Genomic DNA, 26151 nt, shown 5'->3' with positions numbered 1-26151 from the left:
TTTTTTTTTTTTTTTTTTTTGGCAGAACTGGGGATTGAACTCAGGACCTTGTGCTTGCCAAGGAAGCGCTTATTCCACTGAGCCATCTCCCCGGCCCCAAATGAACCCAGTTTTTTTTTTTTTTTTGGCAGTTGAAAATGAATAGACACTTATTAGATGAATAAGTACCAATAACAAATAAATATATGAAAAAATGTCAACATCTCTGGTCATTTGTGAAATGACACAGAAATTCCATCTCATTTCAGAAAGAAATGGTTATCAAGAAATCAACCAATAACAGATGCTGGCAAAGCTCTGCAGAAAAAGGAATACTATTCCCTCATTGGTAGAGTATAAATTGGTACAACCAATATGGAATACAGATTGAAGATTCCTTAAAAAAATAAACAAAAGGATTCATTAGGCCCATTATTCCCCTTCAAGGGATGTTCTCAAAAGAGTGATATCACAGTGACATATGCACACCCATGTTTATAACAGCACAGTGTATAATAGCTAAATTTTGTGAACAGCCCCTATGCCCATCAACTCATGAATGGACAAAGACAATGTGGTTTTTACATACAGTACAATAATGCTCTTCCATAAAGAAGGATAAACTTGACATATTTTTAGGTAAATTATGCACCTTGAGGCCATAATTTTAATAATTTTAATCATATAAGGTTAAATATCACATTATTTCTTTTGTATGAGAAACCCAAAGGGTAAATAAGGAGAAAAGTTAGGAATAGGTATTGGGAGTAGGAAGAAAATATTCAAAGAGGAAAAGAAACAAGGGATGGTGGAAGGGGAAGGGAAGGAGATGAAAAGGGATCTTAAAGAAAGAACACAAGGAAAAATGGAAACAAAGCTTTTGTAAATGGGGAGGGGAAGGTGGTGAAGGGAGGGGAGGACAATAGAAGCGACTTGATTTGTTGTGTTTATTTCAAGAAATCCTTAAATTTCTCTTTTGAGCTCATTGCTTGATCAGGTTTTTTTTGTTTTTGTTTTTTTTGTTAATGTGGGTTCATTCTGTAGACTTCATGTGCTTGGGTCTAAAGGATGTTTTATTTTTACTTTCTTGTTTGATAGTCATGCTTTCAGTTATGTGACCCTTGCTTGATCAGTTATTTAAGAGAATATTATTTAATTTCCATATATTTGTATAATTTCTAAAGTTATTGCTAACATCATGCCTTCTAATTTTGGTCAGGGAAGATACATGCTATGATTTCAAGTTCTTTTAATTTCCTGAGACAAATTTTGTGGCCTAAAATATGATCTATCCTGAAGGATGTTCCAGATGCCTGTGAGAAGAAGATGTAGTCAGAAGCCATTGGGTAGAATTGTATACTTTTGTCTGTTAGAGTCATTTGGTCTATATGATGGTTTAATTCTATTGTTTCTTTGTTGACTTTTTTCTGGATGATCTGTTCATTGGTGAAAGTGGTACCGTGTCTTCAATTCTTATTTAATTAAAATTTGTTACTTCTTTTGGATCCAAAATATTTGCTTTACGTAACTGAGTATTCTTCCACTGATGCATATTTACATTTTTAAAAAAATAATTTTATTGAGAAACAAATAGCAATAAGACAGTTTCAAAACTGATTACTAGCACTGTTTCAATAATTAATACATTGTGTATTGTTGTCTTAGTGGTTATTCCTTGTATAAGATGCAGACATGATATCCTATCCACAAACACTATTAGAACAAATCTCTCTATTCATTGAATTAAGAGAATGCAGCTGTATATCTATCCTGTTTTGAATATACAGATACAAAATGGTTATTCCTTTGTGTCCCCGTTTTTTGGTTAGTTTTGTCAGAGATGTGCATTCCATTCTCATTTAAATATTGTAGGTGTGTTTTTGGCCTCAATATTATTTCATCTGATGCAAGCCTAGTGACTCTCACTTGCTTTCAGTTTACTTGGTGCATCTTTTTTCATCCCTTCACTTTCAGTCTGTGTGGGTTTATGGTGATGTGCATTATCCGTGGACAGCGTATCACTAAGTCCTTTATTTTTATCCATTCAGCTAGTCTATATCATTCAAATGAGCAGTTGAATCCATTTATATTCAAGGTCATTATTGTTATGTAAAAGCAGGCTCCCATCATTCTGTTAATTTTTTCTGGTCATTTTGTATATTCTTTGTTCCTTTCTTACTCATCATTTCTGTTTGATAGTTTTCTGCATTGATAGGGTCCTATTCTCTGTCTCTTTTGTGTACCTTTTCTACTTATAAGTTAGGCTGTCTTGTTTTGTTTTTACATTTGGATGTCTTTATGTCAGTAGTCATCATTCTTCTACTTCTGATATCAGTCTCCTTAAAAAAAAAAAATTCTGGTAAGGAAAAGATAGGAAAAGTAGCACTGTGTATAATTCCAGCACTTAGGTAACTGAGGCAGAAGGGTCATGTTTGTGGCTAGCTTCAGTGAAATAGTGAGTTACTGCTTAAAAAAAGAAAGAAAACAAAATTTATTTATATTTATTTATTTATTTTGACGTATTTGGTACAGGTACAGGTTCTCACTAAGCAGCTCAGACTCATAGTGATCCTCTTGTTTTCAGCGCTGGGATTACAGGTGGGTGCCACCACGCCTGGTCTCAATCAACAACAAATGCTGGAGAGGCTGTGGGGAAAAAAGAACCCTTCTCCACTTCTGGTGGGAATGTAGACTGGTGCAACCGTTATGGAATCAGTATGGAGACTCCTTAGAAAAGTTGGTCTGGAAATCCCATTTAATCCAGCTATTCCTCTACTGGGAATCTTACCAGAGGATCTGAAAACTTCATATCATAGGGATATATGTGTGCCTATGTTTATAACACCACAATTTGTGACAGCCAAATCTTGTAAACAACCAAGATGCCCATCACCTGAGGAATGGATGAAAAATATGTGGTACTTTTTATACAATGGAGTATTACTCATCTATAAAGAATGATAAACTCAAAGCCTTTATATTAAAGTGGATGCCACATGAAGATATACTCATTAGTGAAATAAACTAGACACATATGTGTAAATATCATATAGTTTCCCTAGTATAAGAACTGAGAAAAAGAAATACATATAGAAAAGGTATAATACAACTGAAAGGAAAGCAAAAACTTGAGGACTAGACAATGAAAAGAGAGCAAAGAGAAGAGCTAGGAAACATGACAGTGACAAGCCATACAGTTACATGTAGAAGATGGGTAAGGCAATGATCCTGAGAATCTTAAGAAGATTTATGAATCTAACAGTTAATTGGAATGATTCTCAACCTGATCAGCTATATATACAGACACTGGTCTCAGTAGCCGGCTCAGCACCCCTGGGGGCAGAGCCAACATGGCATGCATGACCAGGAATTGAACCCTGGTCGCTGAACTTTCGTAAGTAGGCACTTAGTCTGCTGAGCTATCTTGCTGGCTTGAGAAAAATAATTCCTCATAGGGCTAATTTGTTGGTGATTCATTTCCTTTGTTTTATCTTTTGAGTGGTATTTGTCTTTGCAGGAAAACTTCTGTGGGTAAAATATTGAGGTTTCCTGGTCTTTTTTTTCTTTTAGGATTTTGAATTTGTCACCTATTCTCTCTTGAGTTTTATACAGTTTCTGCTGGGAAGTCTAATGTTGGTCTAATGGAGATTCTCTTACATGGAACTTGAGATGTTTATTTTGTTGTTTTTAGAAATCTCTGTCTTCTACTTTTCATGGGCTATGATAAGCCTTGAAGAGGATTTGCTTGGTTGTTTTTATTGAGTCTATTTGGAATCCTTTAGGAGTCCTAGATTTTGAAATGTTTTAAATAATTAATTGTCGAGTCAATTTTTTATGCCTTTTCTCTTCCCCTCAAAAGACTATAATGCAAAGTTTTCTTACTTATTGCCACATAAGTCACATACAGCTTCTTTATTCTTTCCAGTTTTTCCTTTTCCTTGGCTAAATCATTTAAAAAGATCTATCTTTTTCAAGCTCAGAAATTATTCCTCTACCTGCTCTATTCTGCCATTGAAGATCTCAACTGTAGTATATCATTTATTAAGTTTTCAGTTCCAAGAGTTCTCATTACATTTTTATGATTTCTCTTTTCTCAATTTTTCACTTATGGTGTGAATTTTTTTTTTCCTATTTAGTTGAAGAATCTTCCTATATTTTTAAATCTCATTGTTTCTTTAAAATTATTAACTTTGAATCTTTTTAAGTACTTCATCGATTTCCTTTTCCTCACATCTCTGTTGAAGACAGAAATTCCTAAAAACAACAAAATAAATATCTGTGTTCCTTTGGAGCCTCCATGTCCCCTCACTTCTTGCAAGCTTCAAGAGTGTCCACATTGGTGTTTATGCATTGGTGGGTCAGTTATTTCCATCATTTCTCATTTTCTTGGTCATCATTTTAAATTTTAATAAAATAGACTTCCTATTACATAGAATTGGGGGCCTGCCCCTGTGCTCAGTTCTTTAAGTGACTGCTTCAACAAAGCAGTCAGGATCAGGTTGCTGTGGTTCGATCCCTACATAGAATAAGTCCATCCACTCATTGTTGGTAAAATTTTTAAAAATAATTTCTGCAAAAATTTAGTATTTGGGAATTTATTATAATGTGACTTCTACAGGTACAGATTCTCATCACCCTATTCTTTTGTGAAACTTTAAAAATATAGAAAAATACAAAGAATAAGACAAGATATCCTTATACCACAATGCAGAATTAGTGAGTTCCTTCATATATTTACTTGCAGAGAAATGGATATTCATATAAAGAGATGGAACCCCTCCCACCCACCTCCACACTCATTCCCATTCCTTCTCCATTCTTCACAGGCCACCATCAGTTTAGTCTGTATCATTCCAATTGATTTCAAAAGCATTTGCATATGTGCATGTAAACATTAGCAATATAAAGTACTGAACTTCAAGCAAATGTTTATAATTCAAATTTACAAAGTCACTGTAATATATATCATTCTCCAACTTTTTTCCATCTGAACATTTTTTTAGGTATTTCCATGAACATGTGGCTTTCATCTGTTGCATTTTTATAGATGCATGCATTCCATAAGAACGTTACATTCTTATTCTAGACAGATATTTGAATTGTTTCTAATATCTAGCTTCTACAAATTGAGCCACAGAGAAACTCCTTGTATTTCCTGAGTATACATGTTAAGTATGTATTTTTGAATTTGTTACAAGAAATGCTTTCCTACTCCCAAGATCAAAACCATTTTTTGTACACTGGCTTTTAGTAATGCTGTCTTTGTTCTCATGATTTTTACTTTTCTGTATAATCCATGACCTATTCTTAGATAACAATTAACTCCAAATAATTAAAAAAATTTTTTTCCTCTTCTCCTAATGCCATCTTTTTCGTTTTCTAAATTCAAATAAATACATAGGTCTTTCTAGAATCTCTTCTGCTTTGCTGAATCACTATCACAGAGGTTTATTACTTGCATATGATCATATGTGTTTTTGTTTCTTCATTTTTAGTACTTGTAATCTTTCTTATACTGGCAAAGATCACCAGATTTATCTTATTTATTTATTTATTTATTTATATTTTTTAATTGTTCATTTTCCTTATTTTTATTTGTTCTTTTATGTTATTTCTATGTATTTCATTAATTTTTCCCCATAATTATATTGATAAACAAATAGCAATGAGACAGTTTCAAAGCAAATTGGTAGGACAGTTTCAATAATTCACACATTGTATACATTCTTCCTAGTGGTTAATTGCTGTACAAGAGGCGGGCATGATATCCTATTTACAAACACCAGTAGAACAAATCCCGCTATTCATTAAGAGAATGTAACTATATATCTATCCTAACCACTTTGAATACACAGATACAAAATGGACATTCATCTGTATACCCTTTTTTTGTTAAGTTCCATTATTTGAATATTATAGGTGTGTAAACTCAGTAAAATATTCTAAAAGAGTCCAGTAGCCCATAATAGTATTGGGTCTTCCGCTTCACTGGCAATGTCAGAAATTGTTGACCTGAGTCCCCTATAGCTCAACATAACAGCATGGCTTTACTTCTTATATTTCGTTTCTATACTTTTCTTCTAGATGGTTAAGACCAAGGTAAAGCAGGACCTATGAAACAAGAGTTGTAGCTTTTGGGTCTGATAAGGTCAGTGAAATCCCCTCAGGAGTTATCCTGAGATCCTGTACCTCAGACTGTAGAACCTTTGTCAGTGTCAGCCATGTAGACGAGTCATTGCCATTGCTTGGCCAATGGGCTCTCTGTGAAAGCCTGAGAGAATGTTTTCTCTCCATGTGACTCTCCTTAGGCACACTCTACATCATCAGTCACTTTCCTCTTTGGCCCCATAATCTCCTTGATCAGAAAATTTGGGACACTACTGAGTTACATGATGTTACAGTACATGTTCTCATATGTCCTGAGTCTTAATTGACCTTAGAAGGCTAGGACCAAAATGTTGGCTTTCCTTGCAGCCCTCCTTTTTCTCTAATTTTGGTCTGCAAACTTAGCTTGTTAACCATCCAGAAGAGAAGCTTATTGTTATTACCATACAACCTAAGCTGTTAAGCTTAACCTCACTATCTGTCTGCATATCAAACATCTTAGGCATAATATGGAACAGGTATTTTTCATCAAGTATTGATATGTTGAACTTTAAGTCCCTACAGAATATGATGAAAAAACATTTAAAAATTAGAATATATTTTAAAAATAGGCATAAAGAATTATATACTTCTTATGTTATTTTATTTATTTATTTATCTTTTGGTGGAACTGGGGGTTGAACTCAGGCCCTTGTACTTGCCAGGCAAGTGCTTATTTTACTGAGCCATCTCCTCTGTCCCCAGTTGCCAGATTTGTGCTGAGTTTAGAAACAATCCTTTATTTGCTGCTTCCAATTTTAGGGAAATGCATCTAAAGTCAGTGTTGCTTTTAATATAGTTCTTTTTTGCTTGGGCACAGTCTTTTTATCATACGAATATCTTTTTCTTCAGTACAAACTACTGGTGTCCTCTAAAGTCTTAGCATTTGTTTAAAAGTTCATCTTATTCAGAATTCGCTACCTCAAAATATTTCTGTTGCACTGTGAGATACAAATTCCTGGTCACATTTTCCCATTCTGAAGCTATTTACAGGTCTTAATGAGTGTGGGTTTTCTGATGTCTAATGCGGTGTGACTTCTGGCAGAAAGCTTTTCCACATTCACTACATTGATAAGGCTTCTTACCTGTGTGTATTCTCAAATGCAGGGCTAGAGTTGAGAACTGTGCGAAAGCTTTCCCACATATATTACAACCATAGGGCTTCTCATCTGTATGGCTTCTTACATGCATTGAGAGAGAATAACTCTGAGAGAAGGCTTTTCCACATACATTGCATTCCTAAAGTTTATCACCTGATTTGAATTCACACATGTACAATAAGCAATATTTGTTGAGAAAAGGCTTTTCCACATTCATTACATTCATAAGGTTTCTCTCTGGTGTGAATGTTTTGATGCTTTATGAGATACTTTTTCTGGCCAAAAGCTGTTCCACATTAATTACATTTAAAGGGTTTCTTTCCAGTATGAATTTTCTCAGTAAGATTTGATTTGCCACTAAAGGTTTTCCCACACTGTTTACATATGAAGGGCTTCTCTCCGGTGTGAGTTCTCTGGTGTCTGATGAGGTTTGACTTCTGAATGATAGCTTTCCAACAATCTTTACACTCAAAAGTTTTCTCTCCAGCTTGAATTTTCTGATGGATAAGGAGGTTCTCTTTCTGGCTGAAGGATTTTCCACAATCATTACATTCAGAAAGCTTTTCTCCAATATGGGTGTGTTGATGTTTAATGACATACTGTTTTTGGCTAGAGGCTTTCCCACATTCATTAAATTCAAAAGATTTCTCTCTAGTATGAAAATGTTCATGTTCAGTGAGATTGGGTTTGTGGCTGAAGATTTTCCCACATACCCTACAGGCAAAGGGGGCTCCCCTATTACAATTTCTCTGATGACTGAGGTGCGACATTGGAATGGAAACTTCCCCACATTCACAAGATTGCTCTTCAGTATAAATTTTCTGATGAATGAGGATTTACCTTTGGCTGAAGATATTTCCACATTTCTTACATTTATAAAACTTCTATAAAAAATTAAAAAAAAATAAAATGTCTGTATATGACTTCTCAAATGCAGGACAAGGGATAAAGTTTGAGAGATAATTTTGCCCTCAGCACCACAATCAAACTTTTCTCTCCAGTATGAAGTTCTAATATTCAATGAGAGTATGCTATATTCACTGATTTCTTTCCAGTAGGAATTTTCTGCTGTTCATTGAGATCTGTCATCTAGTTAATGGCTTTTCAATTATTCCTTAAAAGCACAGAGTGTCTCTTTAGCATGACTTTTCCATTCAATGAGACATGTAAATAAATGTTCACCCACATTCAGTAAATTTATAGGATTTCTCTCAGGTAAGGAATGTTCTGCTATCAGACAGAGTACAAAAGGATTTCTACATTGACTTACAAGGGCTATTATCACGAGGAGTAAGCTCTGGTAGAGGACTTCCAAATTAATAAAACTGGTGATTCTTTTCTACACAGCTTCCCTCATAATTATATCTAAATTAACTTTTGAAATCAAAATTTCAAAAAGGTGTTGCCTTAAGAGAAATAAGGTCTGTGAGAAAAGGAGGGGTTTTTCTAGTTTTTCTTATAGTCACTTTTTTCTCATCAGTGTTTATTGCCGATGGACGCAACTTGCTTCCCAAGTCTTGATGGTTCTTTATCTGCACATTATCTTCTCAGGATTATCCTAGCAAGACTCCACATCTTTCTCCACCATCCAGTTTGTCTTCTTTGATGGAAAATCACATCCAGTTTGGTCTCTTTAAAATCTACTACTGGGGAAAATGACACAGCACTAAACTTATTGCTGTGACTAAAGTACCATTCTAGAATTGAGGATGAGCCCTCTGGGACCCTGGGGCCATCTGAAGGATGAGAGATGCCTAAGGAAGTTGCCCTCCTACTTTCACGCCATTTGTACTGAGAGGCTGTACCAACCCATGGATAAAGACCAAAATGTCACCTCTATTATTTTTCTAAGGTGCCTTTATAGTAAAATTTTCTCAAATGCCCCTTAATCACACCTGTGATGTATATGGGGGCTGCTGAGGCCCCTTGTTTACCCTTTCCCCACTAAGGAAGAAAAACTAACCCCTTCTTGATTCAGGGCTAATTTTGAAAAGGTAGAGGTTGTGTGCTTATTTTGCTTCTTCATGTTACCACGAATCTCTGTGCTCGGCAATGGTTTTTCCATGTTCCCACTTCGCTCGAGCCCTTTGCCTCAAATGTTCCAGTCAAGTGGTTATTTTTCCATGTTTCGAAGGGAAATTTGACATAGACCTTTAATCATCTATCTTGGTGACTTCACTTCTGTAGAAGTATTAGTTTAGATTATAGTAAGCTAAGTATGTATATTATGATTTCTAAAGGCACAACCAAAAGAAAAAGATAAAATATAATAAATATTTGCTTAATCACAAAAATTCAGTAAAAGGGGAGAAAAAGAACAAAAAACATACAAGAAAATTAGAGACTGAGAGAAAGATGACAGGCTTAGTTCAAAATATATGAGTAATTACAAAAACATAAATGAATTAAGTTGTTCATTTAAAACACTGTTGTCAAACTTGTTAAAAATTTTTATAGAGAAACTCAACTTGTAAACATACAACTTACGAGACTCACATGTTGACTATAAAGCCTGAGAGGTGGAGAGAATAAAAGGACGAAAACAAAAGGACTGTTAAGTTGAAAGTATAAAAAGACAGGACTATCATACAATCAGTAACAGAAGCAAAAACAAAGTCAAACACCATTCAGTGTAGCTAAAAGAAAAGCAGACTTTATGACAGGAATGTAAGGGAAAAAGGAACAATTCAACGGAAAGATGCAGCGCTAAATTTTTATTCATGTCAGAACATAGCTTCAAAACGTACTGAAACAAATTGAATGATTGCTGTAGTATTCTTTTTTGAGGAAAGTGCCTAGAGACCCTTAATGGGATCATGATCGGTATCTTTATCACAGGCTTTCTACGGTCTCTGCTGCCCCCCTGGCCAAAACAGACTCTTGGCCAAAAGACGTGGGCATCCTTGAGTTGGAGGTCTACTTCCCAGCCCAATATGTAGACCAAACTGACCTGGAGAAATACAACAACGTGGAAGCAGGAAAGTACACAGTGGGCTTGGGGCAGACCCAGATGGGCTTCTGCTCCGTCCAGGAGGACATCAACTCCCTGTGCCTCACGGTGGTGCAGCGGCTGATGGAGCGCACCAAGCTGCCGTGGGACTCTGTGGGCCGACTGGAAGTGGGCACCGAGACCATCATCGACAAGTCCAAAGCTGTCAAAACGGTGCTCATGGAGCTCTTCCAGGACTCGGGCAACACCGACATTGAGGGCATAGACACCACCAACGCATGCTATGGAGGCACTGCTTCCCTCTTCAATGCGGCCAACTGGATGGAGTCCAGCTACTGGGATGGTACGTGCTGTCATGATGCAAGCAAAGAGCTGGGGTCAGAGGCTGAGTCCTGAAAGTTTTGCTTTTTAGTTTACCAGGGTTGTGCCTTTCTGCTCCAGGGGGCCGGTAAAATGATTGAATGCAATAATCCATAAGACTTAAAAGACAATAATGTGGCTGTCTATGTACTGTACGTTTAGTAAGCTCAAGTCTGAGTGCGCCTATGTAATCCCAGCTACTTAGGTTGAAAAGGAAAGGGGAAAGTTTGAACCCAACCTGGGCAACTTAGTGAGACCCTGTCTCAAAACAAAAATTAGAAAGGCCTGAGAAGGTGTCTCAGTGGTGCAACTCTCCTGGCTTCTGTCCTCAGTACAAGGCCAGGTGGGAGGAACCTAAGGCTGAAAATATGGAAACCATAGTAAACATTAGTTATAAAATTAATCATAAAGTTTAATGTTATAGCAACCTGAGAGATTTCTTAATATTGCTTAAAAAGGGTGGGTGTGGCACACAAGAGAACTCTATCTCTAGACACACAATAAGACAATGCACTCTATAGACTCCTTAATTGTTCTCACTTGCTTCTATATGGGGAGGTCCCTGGTGTGGTGGTTTAAGGTTATGCCTCTGGGAACAGATAATCTGAGCTCATCTGCCTTATATAGCTTTCACTGTTAAGTGATCCCTTTCATGGTGAATGTCACAGTCTCTGTATCATCAGATCTGTCTTCATAAAAATTCTCCTACTTGGCATTTGCATTATTTTTAGTAATCCCTACTACTATTAACCAATTTGTTCAACCAAGTGTTTAGTTAAAGAGTAGAAAGGGAAGTCAAGGGACATCTACCAGCCTTTATCCAGCCACCAGAGGGCTTGTTCTTGGGATCACTGCTAGCTGTAAGTGTGTCACTTCAAGAGTCAGTTCTGGGTGTAGCTGCGTATCCCGAAAGACAGAGCCTGTAGACACACATTTCTTTAACATGACTTGCTTTCATGGCTGTGTGCCTAGTTCTTGGAATAAAAATTAAAAAAAAAAACAAATTATTAAACTGTGGACCTTTTAGTATATGGAACAAAATGAAACAAAACAAAGCAAAACATATCGAAGCTTGAGCCAGAACACCTGAACTGAACACCTACAGGCCAGAAGAAACTCACGTGGAGGAGGTCTCTGCCTTTGACCTAGTGACAGGTGGTGGGAGTCAGAGGGAGCCCTGGAGCATCCCAGAGAAGACAGCACAGTGTGAGGGAAGCAAGGTGTGGAACTGGCCAGGAGTCCCCATGTTCCCCTGTCTTTTTAAAAAGGAAAGTTATTGGGCCGCGGAGGTAGCTCAGTTATCTAAGCACCTCTCTGGCAAGCACAAGGACCCAGGTTTGATCCCCAGTACTGCATGCTGTGCCGGCCACCAAGAAGGGTGTCCCAGCACTGGGGAGTCTAAAATAGGAGGATCACTATGAGTTCAAGCTGCATAGTGAGACCCTGTACCAAATACATAAAATTAAAAAAAAGGAAAGTTACTGAAGTTTATAGTTGAGAGTCAGAACATATTCATACATTAAAGGACTTAAAATGAAGGAAAAGTCTCCTTTTCACACTCTATTGCATTAATAATTTCCATGTATTCTTTCAAAATTTTTTATGTACCTGCAAGTGTATGCATATCTATTTAGTTTTAAACATTGTGCATACAATTCTTCATCTCTCATCTCTTACAGGTCATTTTATTTATTTATTTACTTATTTATTTATTTGTACTTTAGGGAAGGGTCTACAGGGTGTTCAGTGTCTCACTACTAGATTGAACTCATAGTGATCTGCCTGTTTACAGCCTCCCAAGAGCTGGGATTACAGGCGCGCGCCACCACGCCCAGTCTCAGTTGCCATCTCAGCAGACCCCGGGGACAGGGCCGGCATGGCAGGCCCTTTTAGAGATCATTTTATATCACCATATATTAAACTTACATCATTCTTTTTAAAAACTCAAATAATATTTTAATGATAGATATGTCAATTTTATTTAATTAGTTTCATATTTGTAGATAGTTAGATCATAATACTTTTGTAGTTATAGAGTACATTTGAAGGAACATTTTACAATAGTTTTGCATGCTTGTGACAATGTGTTGTAAATATAGAATCCTAGGAACAGAATTGTAGAATATGTTGATTTCAATATTTTATAATTTCTCCAAAATGTACTAAATTGTATTACTATAATAGATATTACCAAATCTTATAACTTTTGTCGATTTAATAAGTAAAATAATAGTGTTTTGATTTGCCTTTTAAGAAAGCTTGAATTTTTTAGTTGTCTATTGGCCATTTTTGTATCACATAGGTGAAATTTCAGACTTTTAAAAATGAATGGAAATAGTTTTTTTATTGGATATAAGGACAATAAATAAGTCTTAGTTTTTCTTTTGACCTCATATAATGTTTTGATTTTTAGATAGCCAAATTCATTGATATTTTTCTAAATGGCTGCTAAGTACTTTTCTTTGTATCTAAACTTTTTAAAATGTGAGTTAAAATACATATATGTACATACATACTTATATATACATATATACACACAGAATTATTATTTATCCCACAGTTATACATACACACATTCATACATGTACACACACATGAGTGGCAATGGGTGAAAATAATAGTTTTTTGTTTTGGTTGTTTTAATTCTTAAGACAAGTTCTTTGTGCATCAATAGACTTGGATTAGAATCCTGATTTTCAATATTTATCCTATCATTTTTTAAGTATGTAGTTTTGGGCGAGTGACTTAAGTTTCTTGTGGTTCAATTTCTTCATCTGAAGAGAGGATAACTGTATTGCTGTACAAGCTTATGAGGAGGATTAAATTACATGGAATTTGGCTTCCAACTCAGGGCCATGGGAGAGCACTGGGCTTTCTCACAGACTGATCCAATGCATAAATCACCTTTGTCTAGCTCCCGGGGCTCAAGTTTTAAGGACAGTACTTTGATCAGTAAGCCAATTAGTCAAGACAATTACTTATTAATAGTCTGTAGGAGCGCTAGTTGCTATCAGTGATTTGTATCACGTGTAGCTCCTGAACATAAACTTTTTCACAATGAAAGCAATACCAGGGAATTTGAGGCACTTGGTTTAGAGCCCAGCCAGAGCTGGGTTTGAATCACAAGCTCCAAAATTACTACATATGTGACCCTAACGAATTCCTTAGTCTGTCAGGAAGCCAGTGGCTTCATCCATGAATGTGGACATTTACTACCAAACTGCACTGGTTTACGGCTTGTCTGAGGACAAGTAGCATCTGGCTCCTATCTTAAATGTTGTTAAATAATAAAATGTTATTCCTCCACCTTCCTTGGTTTGGAAGAAACTCAAGATCATGGAGTGCTATAAGGTGATTGGCAAGAACAAAAAAAAAGGCTCATGAACGAGTTTTTATTGAATTCAGAAATTAAATTCTGAGTAAATGAATATTTTGCAACTAGAATGTGAGCATTAAAAAAAAAAAAAAAAAAAAAGACTGGGAATGGTAGTGTGCGCCTGTAATCCCAGCACGTGGGAGGCAGAAAACAGGAGGACCAGTATGAGGACAATCTGTGCAGCAAGACCCTGTAGACCCTGCACTAGATACATAAAAACAAAAAACAAAACAAAACAAAAGATTAGAATGTGCGGATGCCACTTCCCATTTCAAATGCGTGTGAGTGTCACTTGGGTGTAAGCTCCACAGGACTAGGATTATTTGTTTCAGTCACCGCTGTACTTCTAGTACCTAAAACTGTGCCTGGCCCATCAGGCAGTGAGTGATGGCTGATCTGGCAACGAGGACAATGGTTTCCTTTCTGTCTTTGCAGGTCGCTATGCACTGGTGGTCTGTGGAGACATTGCAGTGTACCCCAATGGTAACGCGCGCCCCACAGGGGGCGCTGGAGCTGTGGCCATGCTGATTGGGCCAAATGCCCCACTAGCTCTGGAGCAAGGTTTGTAGTAAACTAAGACCAAGAGGCTGCATGCACAGTATAACCAAACATAGATGTGAATCCCCAGTTGCATACTAAACCAACATACAAACCAAGCCAGGCTTGGTGGTATACTCCTCTTGTCCCAGCACTTGGGAGGCTGAGGCAGGAAGATGGCCATGTGGCCAGGCCAGCCTGGGCTATGCAGTGAGTTCTGAGCCTGGAATACATACCAAGACCTTGTCTCAAAACCAAACTAAACCAAACCAAACAGCACAGTGCAGTCAGGGTGGGCTTGAGGATGCTGTCACTGGCCTCCTAAAAGGTATTCTCTTGAGCGGAGGGCAAGTCCAGAGGAAAGGGAGTGAGCAAGGGCTCCTTATTGGAATAATGGTGCATACAGTGAGTAGTAGAGACACAAATAAGAAACTAAGGGAATTAAAAGGGCATTTGATGCAGAAATAAACCTAGTGTAGAGTGAGTCTTTCTCTTGAGGATTTGGGATCTGTTTCAGATTTTTCTAAGTCTGCATGAGTGCAGAAAGTGTAATACAAGCCTCCACTGTGCAATGCTACCAACTACTCCTCTCCTTTCAAATAGATGAGAGGCGAGGACTAGGCTCCAGTTTGGGCATAGGAGACAGGCAGAATTCAGAAGCTCCTTCCCTGGCTCGCCCAGCCCTTCTGCTGGAGCAGGGCTGCCTTCTGGGGTCCCTGGAACCCTCTCTGTGCTTTTCTCTCAGGACTTAGAGGAACCCACATGGAGAATGCCTATGACTTCTACAAACCGAATTTGGCCTCCGAGTACCCGTTGGTGGATGGCAAGCTCTCCATTCAGTGTTACCTGCGGGCCTTGGATAGATGCTACGCATCATACCGCCGAAAAATCCAGAATCAGTGGAAGCAAGGTATAGGATTTGGAGGGCAAACGGTGGGGCTCTATTTACGTGGACATGATCTCTTTCTCCTTCCCTGAAAACAATGTCAAGAAAATTGCTTCATATCTTTTCTCATGCTCTTCCTTGGGTTGATACTAAAATGCAGTTCAATTTCATTTAAATTCAAATATAAAATTGTGGGCTGGGGAGATAGCTCAGTGGCCTAAGTGCCTGACTAGCAAGTGCAAGGACCCGGGTTTGATCCCCTGTACCACCTGCTGTGGCAGCCCCGGAACCCTGGGTGCAGTGTGCTGGCTGCTGAAGCTGGGTGTGGGGGCACATGCCTATAACCCCAGTGCGGGAAGGTTGAGACAGGAGGATCACTATGAGTCTAAGCTGCATAGAAAGACCCTGTACCAAATACATAAAATTTAAAAAATAATAATTCAAATATAAAATTGCCTATAATGTGAGCTAAATTTAATAAATCAACAATTCAGGGAAAAAGCCACAGGTGTGAAACCTGAAGATGTCCCTACCTGGGGTGACACTGTTTTGAGGCAGAGTGACCATATCCTGCTGAGGCTTGGATTTGCTTCTGTTGAAGTGAGGCACAGTTGGATTCTTGGTTTGTCTGCCTGATATGGAAAGTCTTATGAATGTTTTCTGAATAGTGAAGTATGTGATTTTCTCTGGCTGGTGATGTTAGAGGTTGATTTTATTTTCACATTTACTTTTTGAATTTCCCTGCTACAAAATAGATGCCACTTTTATAATCAAGAAGAAGAAAATAAATATTATTTTAAAATACAGAGAAAGGCCTTTTAAGGATAACCCTACTGGCTTAGTCATCTTGGCCTAGATGGGCATCAGCAAAAGGCAGCTTTGATTGTAAGAAAGGACACGTGCTGGAGCATCAGACCTAGGGACCCTCAGCACACTTAGTCCTCAGACGGGAGGTCAGTGTGGTTTACCATCATTCACCTCCTTGCTTTCACGCTTCCCTTTCCAGATGGCATCGACCGGCCTTTCACCCTTGATGATATACAGTATATGATCTTTCACACACCCTTTTGCAAGATGGTTCAGAAATCTCTGGCACGCCTGGTGCTCAGTGACTTCCTGTCATCCAGCAGTGACACACAGAACAACTCGTATAAGGACCTGGAGGCCTTCAGGTAAGTCCTCCTTATGGGGAGCCTTGAGGCTCATGAGGGGTAAATAATGAAGCTGTAAGCCTGAGTCACCAGCACCCCTGGATCACCAGCATCCCTGAGCAGAGCAAATAACCCTCCAGTCCATCTGGAGGTGGGACTAGTCTGTACGGGGCTTTCCATGCGTCCTCCAAGGGGAGCTTGGGAGGGAGTTTGCCAGCACCTCTGGATCAAGCGACCATGAAAACCAGCAGTCATACTACAAACTCATGGTGTACTGAAATAAGTGTACCCTGTGCCCCCTGGCCTAGAAGATGTCACAGTCTACACAGGCACGTAGAAGCGAGGCAGTGCAGGGTGACTATGTGTGAGCATCGCTGAGCATTTTCACCCACTTTTGTTTGGGGGCCTCAATTTTTCCCATCTATAAAATGAACATAATGCTGCTCACCTCCCAAGTTGTCAAACAGTAAGAAGGCTGTCTGTTGGCAAGAAGGCAATTAGGAAAGAAGAATCTGGAACTCTCACTGAGCAGGAAACCCTTCCCATTCTTCTTGGTAGCTATTTATTTCAAAATTTGGAGAACAACTTCCTCTACCACTACTAATCCTGACATTAGACATGAAAGTTAGGCCCTCCATCAAGACAAAAAATACAACAGAAAGTGGCCAATATCTTTAATAAACAAGAGTTTATCAGTACTAACTAAATACTTTAAAGGAAAAATAAACAAGGGATACTGATCAGAAAGTCCTGAAAGAAGAAATGCATATAATCTCATATAAAAATGTATATACTCATTAGCTTAAAAAACTAAGCAAGTCACCATTGTCTTTACTTATTTTTTAAAGTTTTGAATGCCTAGAACTGACAAAGCTGTGGGCAAACGGGCAATAGCAAATGTGCAAATTGAGCAAATGTTTTGAGGAGTATGGGAACATGAAGCACCAAGCTTTAAGATAGACATGTCTTTCAGCTTACTAATTCTACACGCTTGACAGAACACTTAGCTCCTCCCTGTAATATTTTAACAAGTGATGAACAGAAGCAGAAGGATTGGTTCAGGTATGATACGTCTTGTTATGAGCCATTTTTCAGCCTTTAAAAATAATGTTATATGGGGGCCAGTGATATAGCTCAGTGGTCTAAAGCACCTGCTCAGGCAAGCTTAGGCAGGCACAGGGGACTGTGGTTCAAGCCCCAGCACCACATGCTGGACAAAAGAAAAAAAAATGTTGTATGGCTTGGAGGTGTAGTTTAGTGTGCTTAACATGAACAATGCCCTGGGTCCAATCCTCAGCTCCAAAATAATAATAATAATAATAATAATAATAATAATAATATAATAATGTGATGTATTTAATATATAATATGCATTATGTATATTATTTATGACTCTGTTTCCTTCTTTGTAAAATTGAGAAAAATGATACAACATAAGGCGCAAGGCTGTTCTAGAGATTTTTCTTTGTCTGTAATCCCAGCCTTTGCAAGGCTGGGGTAGGACAGTGAGTTTGAGGCCAGTCAGGGCTACATGATGAGATCTGGGTTCAGACTCAAGGCTGGGAAGACACACGGAACAGAATGCCTAGTGTGACTTCAGTTCTGATTTTCTAGTGAACTGTGTGAAAGCAGAGATGGGTTCCACGAGGAACGTAGAGCCCAACTGCGGTCTCTGCATGGCAGGACTACTGACAGCATGCTTCCTCTGTGTATTTCTGGATTTTTAAATATTATGGGCCAAATAAGTGCATGAAAAAATTCTCAACATCAACTGGACATCAGAGAAATGCAAGTTAAAACTATATCTAAATACCATCTTACCCCAGAAAGAATTGTTATCATTAGAAAAACTAATAACAACAAACATTGGCAAGGATGTGGGGGAAGGAGTCCTTCTATATTGTTGATAAGAATGTAAACCAGTAAACCATTATGGAAATCAGCGTGTGGATTCATAAAAAACTAAAAATGAGAATTCCATTTGACCCGGCTATCCACTTTCTAGGCATGTTCCCCTAAGAGCTAAACTCAGCATGTTTCAGGGATGCACACATACCCATGATTATAGCAGCACAATGTATAATATCTAGATCTTGGAAACAGAGTATATGTCCATCAACAGATGAACAGGTAAGGAAAATGTGTTATTTATACATGATGGAATACTACACTGTCATAAAAAATAAACTTGAAGATTTATAGGTAAATGAATATCACTTGAGAGCATAATGAATCAGACACCGAAGCTCAAATATTGCATGATTTCTTTTATATGAAAAACACAAAGAATAAAACAAAAGAGAGGATACATAGGAAAATGGGAGAAATCCAAATACATCCCCAAACTGAAAATTCCATTCATTTAAAAATATTTCAATGTATATGTTAACTGGTTTTATTTATGTTACTAGTTTATGTTAGTTCACTGAAAGGAAAGATTTGTGTTTATTTCTTTTTGTTTTGGTTTATGTTTTTTACTCTAAGTAAGTACTTTGAAGATAAAGATACAGTGTAAGGCTGGGGTATGGCTCAGTGGCATAAGTGCTTTGCCTGGCAAGCTCAAGGTCCTGAGTTCTATTCCTGGTTTGAAAAAAAAAAATCAGTGTAATAAGTAGTGCTATTCTTTTATTATCTGATTATGAAACTTTTTTATAAAATAAAAATTTTACCAAAACCAAAAATACTGTAGGCCAGGCATTGTGGTGCATGCCTGTAATCCCAGCTCTTGGGAGGCCAAGGTGGGAGGATTGCTTAGGTCATGGTTATTCTGAGCTGCTTAGTGAGTTCAAGGCTGACCAGCACTACATAGAGAGAGCTTGTCTCACAAATCCAAAAGCTTACACAAATGCTGAAAATGCGTGTCCCAAAGCTTCGAGTTCAGAAGCGGCTCTTTCCCACTTGCTCCCTCCTCCCCACCTGGTCACCTCTTGCTGCCTCCCAGGAACCTAAAGCTGGAAGAAACCTACACCAACAAGGACGTGGACAAAGCCCTTCTGAAAGCCTCCCTGGACATGTTCAACAAGAAGACCAGGGCCTCCCTCTACCTCTCCACGCACAACGGGAACATGTACACCTCGTCCCTGTACGGCTGTCTGGCCTCGTTGCTGGCACAGTGAGTCCTGCCCCTCCCCCCGTTCCTTGTCCCCCATCCCATTAGTACTTGCTCTGGCGAGGAGCACTTCTTGTCCTTCGTCTTGCTCTTCTTCTTGTTCTTGTTCTTCTTCTTGTTCTTGTTGTTCTTGTTGTTCTTCTTGTTCTTGTTCTTGTTCTTGTTCTCGTTGTTGTTGTTGTTGTTGTTGTTGTTGTTGTTGTTGTTGTTGTTGTTCTTCTTCTTCTTCTTCTTCTTCTTCTTCTTCTTCTTCTTCTTCTTCTTCTTCGCCTTCTCCTTCTCCTCCTTTCTTGTTGTTGTTGTTGTTCTCCTCCTCCTCCTCCTCCTCTTCCTCCTCCTCCTTCTTCTCCTTCTCCTTATCTCCCTCCCCTCCTCCTCCTCCTTTTTTTTTTTTTTGGTCTGGCACCAGGCACTGATGCCACTGAGCTGTATCTCGGGTCTGGCGAGGCACACCTCTAAAACAATGAGAGAAACAGAAGAAGAGGGATGAAGGGAAGGAATAAAGGAATAAGATGAAAGGAGTTTGTCTTAAAGTGTATACAGGGGCAGTTTACCATCTGTGCCAAACAGGGGCCTTGAAAGCCCAGTGCAGTATAGCTGGGATGTACACGCACCTGGGTGCAGCACAAAAGGAGAACTTGGTGCACATTTTTGTCTCATCTACTGAAAATTCCTATACTTAATAGAACATGCTGGCTAAGAACATCTAGCTTAGTCAGGGGTGTCGGATCACACCTGTAATTCCAGGACTTTGGGAAGCTGAGGCAACAAAATTGCAAATTCAAGACCAGCCTGGGCAACTTAGTGAGACCCTGTTTTGAAGTAAAAAATAAAAATGGACTGAAGGCATAGTTAGTGGGGGAGCCCTGGGTGCAATCCAGTGCTACCAGAAAGGAAGGAAGGAAGAGAGAGAAGGAGGGAGGGAGGAAGGAGGGAGGAAGGAAGGAAGGAGGGAGGAAGAAAAGAAGGGAAGAAGGAAGAGAGGGAGGGAGGAAGGGAGGGAGGAAGAAGGAAGAAGGAAGGAAAGAAGGGAAAAAAGAAGGAAGGGAGGAAGAGAGGGAGGAAGGAGGGAGGAAGGAAGGAAGGAGGGAGGAAGAAAAGAAGGGAAGAAGGAAGAAGGAAGGGAGGGAGGAAGGAAGGGAGGGAGGGAAGAAGGAAGAAAGAAGGAAAGAAGGGAAAGAAGGAAGGGAGGAAGGGAGGGAGGAAGGAAGGAAAAAGTCTAGTCTTAGAGTCCACATCCTAGGTTGAAGTCTGTTTACCATTAGCTTTGATCTTGGAAAATCTCAACCTGGGCTGGGTGCAGTGAAATGTCCTTACTACCCAGCTACTTGAGCATCTGTGACAGAAAGGTATCTTAAGCCCAGGAGATGCTTGGGCAACATCAAGATGCTGTTTCAAACAACAAAAACAAATGAATAAGTCAAAACAAATGGCATGCTTGTGCCTCACTTCCTCCATCTGTAAAATGTGTACCATAACAGTCCCTGCTTTCCACATATTGGTGAGCATTGAATGTCTAAAAATATAAAAACCACAGTGCTCAGCAGGGTAGCTCTTATTCACTTTCTGTTTTGTGGGGTTTATAAAGGAATAGTGCATATAACTTAGGAAGGAATCCTCATGAGTGAATTTGATCAAATTATTATGAATGTTGGGTGGTGATCAAAATGCTAAATGATCACACAGCCGCTGGGGAGCCTGGGGTGCACCTCCACGTGGCCACAAGTCCCTGAATCCTTCCTGCTCTCTAAAGTGGAGCTTCATTAATACCCCAAATCCTGTTGCGCTCTTTATGCCTTGTATGTTCTGAGCTTAGGCTACCTTCTTTGGGCAAGGTCTGCCATTCCTAGGCTTGCCCCCAGTGTCCACCCAATGCTCCCCTTGGTGCAGAGCAGTTGGGGCACATTGCAAGTTGCAGGAGGCGGACAGGGACAAGCGTGGGCTGACTGTGTGTGCTTTAGTTCTGGTGCAGAATGTAATGCACGTGTGTTTTTGGTTTTCATTTCTTTCCTTACAGTCACTCTGCTCAAGACTTGGCTGGCTCCAGGATCGGTGCCTTCTCCTATGGCTCTGGCTTAGCAGCAAGTTTGTTTTCATTCCGAGTGTCCAAGGATGCTTCGCCTGGTGAGTCTCATCTTTCTGTCAGACCCATCTGACAAGAGTCACCAATGCAAGGACCATGTTCTGCCTTACCACTGCTGAGGCTGCCAGGCTCTAAGGGAGAGTGAGGAAAATCACTTCCAGGATTAAAATAGTGATTTGTGTAACATGAGCCCTTAAAGCCCACCCTTAGCCACTGCTTAAAGCCTAGCATAAAGAGGATCAAAGGTAGATATGGGGAAAATGCTTAGATACAACCACAGTCTAGGCAAGAGATAAGTGGCTTATTTATTACTTGTTTAAAGAGAAGTTGATGGAGTTGAGATAGCCAATAAGTGGTTTTGTTTTTATGATTGTCGTGAGTGGAGACACATTTCTAAGTGTGTATGAGTTACATCTTAGCAACTAAGTGTCTGTCTCTTTGTTTACTAACATTGATGTTTGCCTATCATTACTTGGTGTTTGGAACCACATGCTGAACACTTTTCCCCAGAGTGCCATCTGCCACAGAAGCTGGCCCTGGTGGCACCAGGGATAATGCAGTGAGGCAGCTCTGACTCGCTTGCTTTGGCTTCCCAGGGTCCCCACTGGAGAAGCTGGTATCTAGCGTATCAGACCTGCCAAAGCGTCTGGCCTCCCGGAAGCGTATGTCTCCTGAAGAATTCACAGAAGTAATGAACCAAAGAGAGCAATTCTACCACAAGGGTAAGGAAACAGGCAGGAAGAGAAGAGAAAGAAAAGTAATTCCTTTCAGATTTCATGGCAGTAGCTAGGAACCAGGGGTTCATCAGGAATCTAGCACGCGGTACATTGAAACATTTAGAACAAATTGATGCGAGAAAATCTCTTGTGAGACGGAGCAGAAGGCAGTGTTGGAAAGAGGTAGCATGGAGCTTCCCAGGGGACAATGTCATCCTGTGGAAGTTGGAAGTACAATATTTGAAAACTCTGTATAAATGTCGCGAGAACCCAAACTTGAAGCTTAAAATCTAAATCTGAATGAGTGGTGTCGCTTAGCAAAAATATTAAATTTTTCATCATTATCTCATTTGTAAAATACCAATGACAGGATTTCCAAAGAGATTAAGTGAATGAATGTACTTAAAGAAGTTGTCAATGAAGATTGATGTCTCCTCCCAATGGATCCCTTTCTCTGTCAAACATAAAAAACAAAACAGTGCTCAAAAATTAACAAATGAAACAAAAACCAAAGGGAGGCCTGGAGGGACCAGATGGGTTTCAAGCCATGGTGACTCTGTGGTTTGCCGAGTGGCTTGAAGGGGAGAAAGAATAATGGAGTTAGGAATATTCCAGATGACTCAGGTCATTGATTGCATCAGGACCAGATGTTAGAGCAAACGACAACAGCAAGAATAAAAAATAGCACCTCTGCTGGTCTTTTGAAAGAAGCAGTTAATGCTTAATTTTTTTTTAACTCTGATTTTTTTTCCTCTTTCTTATAACTTCTTTGTTGTTGTTTCATGGGTATTTTTTTTAAATGAATCTTACACATTTACATCTGGTAATGTGAATGTACAACTAAGTTGAAGATAGCATCATGTAATATCATTGCTGAATTCCTATTACTTTATTTAGTGAAATCTTGTATTGTTTCTAACACTGTTTCTTTCTTTATATCTCTATTTTGTATTCTTTAAAAATAAAAAAAATAGGTCCTCTGGGATGAACATTAATGTTCAAAGCATGATGGTGAGGCAATAATTCAGAACCAAAGATGGTAAGACTAAGAAGGAAGTGTAACAGTGAAAAGGAAGTCCTGGGGCATACCTCACCCCATGCACATGGGCCAAAGCACGTGTGAAGAGTTCATGGATGAAGCGAATGTCAACTATAGGAAAATGATACTTCTATGACACAATTTTTAATAAGTTAAGCGTTAGTGTCAGATCCAAGCTGGCTGCTCCTCTGCTTCTTCTGCAGGTTCAGTGTTTTGTCTAGGTCACTGAAGGAGGTCTAGCAGGCTCTGGCAGCCCCGCCGCAGGAGCTTCACCATGAATCTGTAGGAATTTCTATTGCTATCTTCTCTTCCCCAAACCCAGGTAACTTTTTGTGACTGTTATGTTTTTTCCTCATTGCACAGCAAACTTCTCACCACCTGGTGACACAAACAACCTCTTCCCGGGTACTTGGTACCTGGAGCGAGTAGATGAAATGCATCGCCGAAAGTATGCCCGGCGTCCCATCTAAACGTGGTGAGTGAGAGCTTCTAGGATCCAGCTCCTGCATGGCTTAAATCTCTGAGGTCTCCCTCAGTTCTGAGACTATAAGCAGGCCAGAGAGAGTCCACAGCTTCCAAAGTGATTGTAAGAGGGTATTTATATGAGAGGACAGAGCAAAGGCCTGGGGATCTCTTTGCTTATTTGGAAAGGCAAAGCTGGGAGATGATCATATCCTGAAATTTTCAATGCGGAGTAGAGTCAGACTTGTTTATCTGATCTGCTTAAGATAGGAAGCTCCCCTGGAGGGTTGAGAGAGGAGGAAGCAGGCAGTGACACTGAACCTGCATAAGTTGTTGCTCCAAGGGACAGTGACAAAGATGAGTAGCTTCCCCAAAGGTTCCTACCAGAGGATGAGGAACAGGGTCAAGAGGAAACAGGTGGTCATGGGCTCTGTTAGACCCAGAAGCCTCAACCAGAGGGACCTTTGGTGAGGGGCTATGCAACAATTGTGACATCACAAGATTCCGTCTGAGGATAAACAGGCTTGAGAGTAGGGTGAGGATGAGTGTAAGAAAGAAGAGAGTTTAATGGAAGAGTATTGGAGAGAGGGTAAAGAGAAGCATCCTTTAAGGTATTTCTTTAAGGAAAATCAAGCATTAAGAATAGTGGCCTTGGGCCAGTGAGATAGCTCAGCAGTCTAAAGTACCTGCTTAGACAAGCTTAGGAAGGTGCAGGGGACAACAGAGAGCAGTTTGATCCCTGGCACCACATGCCACATCAGCCCTACCTTCAGGGTGGGCTGAGCCTGCCAAAAAAAAAAAAAAAAAAAAAAAGAATGGTGGCCTTGTAGCTCCTGAACCCAAGTATCTACTTTAGTGTATCCACCAAATGAATAAACTGAAGAGTGAGAAGCAGTTTCTTCTATGGCATAAAACTGTCTGTGTAATCCCAAGTTTCAACTTTTTGGCTCCTATGGAAAGTGAAGGGAAATGACTATAAAGGTCAGCCAAGGGCAAGGCGCAGAACAGGGGCAAAGAGGAAGAAGTCTTATGTCCTTTTCTCATTGCTGAGAAAAAACAGTGGGCCCTTGACTTACGAACTGCCTTCCCGAGGTCTGGTTGAAACTCAAGTTGTTGGTGGAAGGCTCAGGCTCCTCCACACGGTCTTCAGTCTACTGTACACAGGCAGACCTCAGTGTCCTTAGAAGGATATTGGCCCAGGAGTCCTCAGTTAACTCCTCACAGGAAAAGACATTGGAATGTTCCTTTCAGAACTCTTTAAGGGTTAAATCTGTACAGTGACCATCCGGAAACACAAGTGCTGGCAGTCAGGCCATCAAGAATTTGTAAGTTAAAACTAAAATTCCAGTCATAATCCAAGTCATCTGTATGTCAGGCTGGTCATAACTTGAGGGTCCACCGTACCTGACACACCCAAAGTTAGATGAGGAGAGGTCTATTTTGCTCGCTGTAGAGGCCTTGGTCCACAATCAGCTGGCTCCAAGGCTGGGTAGTGTGGCAGACACGCATTGCAGAGGAAAAACTGTGTACGGCAGGCAGAAAGCGGAAAAACAGGAAGGGATGACCATAACTCTTTCTATCCTTTTTTGTGGGGAGATACTTGGGACCTTGTACTTGTCAGGCAGGTGCTTATGCCACTGAGCTACCTCCCCAGCCTTCTATTCTTCATATCTTATCCAGGCTACTTAGGCCAGGTAACACTCACACTTGGTTCTAGTGCCCTTGAGCCTAGCATTGCACCATAAATCAATTCCAGCATCACACACACCTTAACACCCAGCCACCTCTGAAAAAGCCCTACCTATGACTGCATGAGGTTTTGGGAAACATCTAAACACAAGCTGTGACATCCATGAATAAGGAAATAGTCAAGCCTCACAGGAGGAGGCAGTTAAAGCTAAACAGGTGCCCATCCTTTCCCTGTAGCTAGTGGGACGTTCTCAATTGCTCAGCATCCTCTGATGGGATCCTGATGTGCTACTGCTGAGCTGTTAGGGGAAATGAAAGGTGGACATGGAGCTACTAGGCCAGGACTATAGGATGAGGTTAGCGACAAGGTCTATAACAGGCTTATAAGACTATGGAACTACCAGGGAGGTTGTTGGAAATGTGATCCTCAGGGCGAGGTTAAGGGCAAACAGAGGGCTAAATGTATCCAGCTAAGACCAGTTAGAGAGAGAGAGAGAGAGAGAGAGAGAGAGAGAGAGAGAGAGAGACAGAGAGAGACAGAGAGAGACAGAGAGAGACAGAGAGAGACAG

General features: G+C 39.7%; 1 protein-coding gene and 1 pseudogene across 1 annotated transcript in view; one reads left to right on the top strand and one right to left on the bottom strand.

The window, feature by feature from the left end:
* Hmgcs2 (3-hydroxy-3-methylglutaryl-CoA synthase 2) overlaps positions 1-26151 on the top strand; it is a 47904-nt gene that overhangs the window by 19532 nt on the left and 2221 nt on the right. The window contains exons 2-9 of the mRNA XM_004646179.2: positions 10062-10516; positions 14345-14470; positions 15192-15356; positions 16339-16504; positions 19425-19595; positions 21610-21716; positions 22272-22397; positions 23794-23905. Of these exons, the coding sequence (XP_004646236.1) occupies positions 10062-10516; positions 14345-14470; positions 15192-15356; positions 16339-16504; positions 19425-19595; positions 21610-21716; positions 22272-22397; positions 23794-23900 (1423 nt within the window). The 3' untranslated portion in view covers positions 23901-23905. The remainder of the gene's footprint in view (positions 1-10061; positions 10517-14344; positions 14471-15191; positions 15357-16338; positions 16505-19424; positions 19596-21609; positions 21717-22271; positions 22398-23793; positions 23906-26151) is intronic.
* LOC105740990 lies at positions 6991-8032 on the bottom strand (annotated as a pseudogene).

This window comes from Octodon degus, unplaced genomic scaffold (assembly GCF_000260255.1).
Source record: "Octodon degus isolate 3935 unplaced genomic scaffold, OctDeg1.0 scaffold00257, whole genome shotgun sequence".
NCBI lineage: Eukaryota > Metazoa > Chordata > Mammalia > Rodentia > Octodontidae > Octodon > Octodon degus.
This window is presented reverse-complemented; position numbering and strand designations above follow the sequence as displayed.